Consider the following 4,814-nt stretch of genomic DNA (forward strand, 5'->3'; position numbering starts at 1 on the left):
GGGATATAGTAGGGTGGGTCTGTAAATTGAATGGTGCGGAATTGGAATATTAATTTTTGGTGTGTGTGTTTTTTTAAGTTTGTGTGTGGTTATGTAATTATTTACATGAAAAATTAGTAAATTCTAAGCCGTAATACACACATTAGAACTAACACTTTTGTTATTTTTTTTTTCTAATAAATTTCAGTTTAGTAGCTCCTTTAGCAGTCAGTCCAAATAAAAAATAAAAAACAAATATGGAGCATTATAAATTGTTGGAGTTGTCCTTCAAATATACGCGGACAAAAATGAGTATAAAGACTGAAAGTGAACGGAAGTAGAATCTTGAACATAAACACCACTTATCTAGAAACTGAAAATATAATAATTGGAAAGGTCCAGCATTCTAGAGGATAGCAGAATCGGGGTCATGAGCATCTCCATTCATGACCATCTTCATTAGCATGTCATTCACAGTGTCAATAGGACCTGGCAAGCACCAATGATTGCAGTCATTTTCAACATTCTTCTTATTATCACCATCAAATGGATGGTAGGGCACCGTACGGACCTGGATGCCCATCAGGTCGCAAGAGGAAAAAGACGGTAAAAAAATCAAAAAGCTCGATTCTCACCCCATTCCTTGCTCCAATGGTGCAGCCTTCTCATACCCTCAACCTCAACTTCCCTCTTTTAGGTCTGCAGGAGCACCACTTATTTCCTCTCTCTAAATGGCCAAGTCCTATTGCATACTCTTTCATTAGGCAACTCTCCATCTTCATAGTGCATTGGTGACCATGTCCTAACAATAACAAAACGGCTTTGTGCTCAGATGTAGCAATGAAGTTGAGACTCAATTGAAGTGCCTTTGCATAAGCCTTAGCAGCCCCATATTCTTTGAGTTTCAAATCATGACAGTAATGGCAGCCAATGGCTTTGTTTTTTTCTCATATATAATGCTTGGCTTGTCAAAACCACCTGCTGCCACTCGATCACCACATAGTCATACAGGTTATAAAATCTGGTCCAGCTGCTATCCAGGATGTCCAGATGAAGGCGTATCATGATTTTTGAAAAATCCACATCGTTATGGATAGTCTCATATTGTATCAGAAGGGGAGACCAAATCTCATAGATTTTGATGTTGTAAGATGGAAAGTGCCATATTATGTTGAAGGATAGGTCTTGATAGATAACATGAGGTGCTTCTACCTGCGATAAAAAAGTTGATCATAATCCATTGTTTAGTACTATCAAGAAAATTAGAAAAGAGAATATGGAATGGTTTATCATTTAACATTACAAGATCGCTGAGTCTATAGAAGTTTTAAGTATCTAATAAATGCCAAGGTTCAGAAATTAGAGTAGTGTGGAATGTGGAAATTGGAATATATATTACCTGAGAGAGTTGGCAGAGTAAGGAGTGCACATGGTTTTGGTAAATGGAATCGCCAATGAATGCCCATGATTTATTGCCCATTGCATGCATAAATGTCACCGGATCAAAGGGAGGTAGGTCACAGAATCTTGGTTTCCATCTCCAGTAAAGGTAACCTCTATCAGGCCTCCCATTCTTCAGACAGTTATTATGTTGTGGTATTCGATTGCATGTTTTATTTGTGTATGCAGGTCCTGCGGAATTTGGTACCCACTCTCCAATGGAAAGATCACATACTTTTGCAAGAATAAGCCGAGTTAGAAATTGAAATTTAGAAAAAAGATACATTACCGTTATAACCACAGAATTGCACTGTATTAAAAAAATTCAATTAATGAATTTAGAAATAATGTACCTATTGATAAGAAAATATATGAAAATTTATTTCTCAATTAAATGACAGAAAAACAAAGGGAGGTTTTCAACGGGCTTACTTCTGATTCAAAAATAAATTCGCACCCATTTCTAAAAATTTGTTTTTGATTTGTAGAAGGGCTAGATTTTAGTTTCTAAATTTAAAAAATAATTAATTTGGTTTCTAATTTATAAACTTATTATTGTTTTGATTTTAAAATTTGAAAATGGTATTGAATTCTGTTTCTAAAATCAAATTTCATAAAAAATTGTGTTTTTTTTTTAAAAAAAATGGATAAACCATATTCATTCCAAGGAAATTAATACAAACAAAATACACCAAAGGTCCACTAAAAATTGTGTTTTTCTAAAGATAATTACAATATTTTTAATAAAAACTAAATATATAATTTTTTTACATATAATTGCAAATTAAATTATAAAATATTACTTTCAAATGTACTCAGAAAATTTAAATGAACTTTCTAGAAAAACTAAATTCAAATTCTCAATTTTTTAAGTTGAACTTTTGGAGAGAGATGACTGCTATCGCGTGGCGGTTGGCTCCCACAATTCCTTTTGTTTTCAGGAAGAAAAGACTATGGATTTGCTACATACCTTTATCTAACAAATGTTCTTGAACACTTGATTCCTTCATCAAAGGCCTCATGATACTTAATGCATCTTGTTCCTCCGATGACAGGGAGTCTGAAAATGGCAAAAAGATGTGGAAAAATGAATGTAATTCATCGTGTCAGAATGAAACAATGCTATGAGAATCAAATATTTTATCATTTTCGGTCTCTGGACCTGCATCTAAGTTGTCGATGAGGAGGTAGAAAAGTGCACTGGCCAATAAGAAGGCACCAATGAACTTGAGGAATACCAAGCTAATTCTACTCCTCAAACCCTCCTGTGTAAGCAGTGGTTCACGGTCCCCTACGACATCCTCATCTGCCATTGCAATCTATGCACACTCAAAGAAAGCATAAGAGAACAGCCTGATCCTGCTTCCCCTCCAACTTGGTTTTCAATGTGTTCCTGTATTGATTTGATTGCACTCCCATATGGTTATTTCGTCAATCATTTTACTTAATGACAAGTGCTTTGTCTAATGCTGCTGATAAAATCTAGTGGCGGTGCTTTCTTCAAGATAAAAGACAAAATGTATTGAAGATTTAGCCTGTAGCAAATTGTAGGAAATGTCCAAACTCAAGAAGAGGCTCCCACATTTATGATGAGAGGAGCAGATTTTCCGACCTTGCTTCTTCTTGTGATAATGTGCAAAATTTTCAACCACATCTCAACCTAAGAAGCACGGACACGGGACACGGTGACACGATACGACACGACACTGACACGGTGACACAGTAATTTCTAAAAGTTAAGGACACAAGTACGGCAAGACACAACTATAAAAAAATTATATATTTATATAAAATATTTATTATAAATATAAATCTATACATTTTTCATGTAATATATGTCATTTATTTACTTATAAATTAATTTGATGATCTTGTGAATCGGAAAGTAATTAGAAAATATACATGTGTAATTTAGAAAAATCATTTACAAAGCGCATGAGTGTCTGGCGGTGTCACGGTGTGTCCGTGTAGGACACGGGTATCCGTGTGTTTGATACGATACGACACGGGTACGCCAAGCTCCCCAGAGTGTCCGTGCTTCATAGATCTCAACTATCTTCAACTCTCAACCTTTTCTTTCTTTGTTTCTTTTGGGATAATGAGCGCAAGCCATCCCATCCACTTAATTTTATTATTAAGCATCAACTATATATGCATTAGGAGGAGCTTACAACGGTGACACTTTCAACTGTGTATAGATTTTTTTTCTTTTTTTATTAGAAATATGAATATAGATTCCACTTCTTGATTAGATCCTAGCCGCTACATTTAAACTTAAAATTCAAATTTGAAATACTTATGTTTATCTTTCCCCTATTTGTTTAAACTTATCTTTTTATGTTAGAGCATATCAACAAAACCCTATCAGTTTTACCTCATCCACACCTTGAGACCATAATCGCCGCTAACTTCCTTCTATGTTAGCTTATCTTAAACTTGTTGATAAGTGTACAATGTTATATTATTTTATATCATTTTATACACTCATTAGGCATGTATTAGAAGTATATTATGAAATTCAATGCTAAATATAGTGTGTTTTATATTCTCAGGCTTCGGGCAACATTTACAAATGAGAGAGAGCCAAATTAAGCATTCTAGACACTAAACGAAGAAGACGGAACTTACTTGGTATCAATTGGATAAGAACAAAGCAAATAGGATGGCTTACAACCAGCTTACAACTTGACTTATGGCCCATAAGCCTATTCTAGAGAACCTTCCGGGCATGTTTATGCCGGTAAGAAAGAGTATAAAGCTAAACCAGAGGACCTTACAGGCAGGACATACGCTAGTAAGGAGGCCCGTAAGAATCATCCAAAGGAGTTTACAAGCAAAGTTTACGCCGAGTAGTACACTAAGCGTATCACAAAGGCAGGCCCTATACGCTTAGCGTTTCTAGTTTACGGACGTGCGTATATACAAGATAGAAAAATCTTTACTGGATGGGACTTACGGCCATAAGTGTTCCCGTAAGGCTCATGACCTATATATCATCTCCAACTCCTTACAGCCATGGCCTTACGCTCGTATGTATCCCGTAAGTGGCACAGTATAAATAGATCTTATGAGGATTTTTAGGCCAATCTTTAATTCTTTTCTTAGAGGCAAGGCTAGGAATCAAAAGAAGCGAATCTCCAAGGCTTTAGAGTCGATTTTTGAAGGAAATTTGAATCCATCATCAAAAGGAGGAAGATCGTAGCCGTCAAGCTCACTTTGGCGACGTTTGCGAAAGGTTATTGGGAGTTTTCTGATGATCAACCTTCGACATGATTGAGATGGGGTTTTTATGTTTATGTTCATTCTCTTCGTGTCTTATGATTTGAATGCTTGCCATCCTTTAATGGAGGGCTAATTTTGTAGATGTTTGGGCATAGTTGAACTCTAGGATTTTA

General features: G+C 35.6%; 1 protein-coding gene across 1 annotated transcript; it reads right to left on the reverse strand.

The window, feature by feature from the left end:
* Nucleotides 1-217: 217 nt before the first annotated feature.
* Nucleotides 218-2,967, reverse strand: LOC120258674 (protein trichome birefringence-like 26). Its single transcript, XM_039266122.1, has 6 exons — nucleotides 2,582-2,967; nucleotides 2,390-2,479; nucleotides 1,379-1,653; nucleotides 896-1,191; nucleotides 733-781; nucleotides 218-550 (listed from the first exon to the last, which is right to left on the reverse strand). Exons 1-6 carry the CDS (start codon nucleotides 2,730-2,732, stop codon nucleotides 386-388), a joined length of 1,026 nt encoding a protein of 341 aa, XP_039122056.1. The 5' UTR covers nucleotides 2,733-2,967; the 3' UTR covers nucleotides 218-385.
* Nucleotides 2,968-4,814: the final 1,847 nt, after the last annotated feature.

Source organism: Dioscorea cayenensis, chromosome 4 (assembly GCF_009730915.1).
Source record: "Dioscorea cayenensis subsp. rotundata cultivar TDr96_F1 chromosome 4, TDr96_F1_v2_PseudoChromosome.rev07_lg8_w22 25.fasta, whole genome shotgun sequence".
Lineage (NCBI taxonomy): Eukaryota > Viridiplantae > Streptophyta > Magnoliopsida > Dioscoreales > Dioscoreaceae > Dioscorea > Dioscorea cayenensis.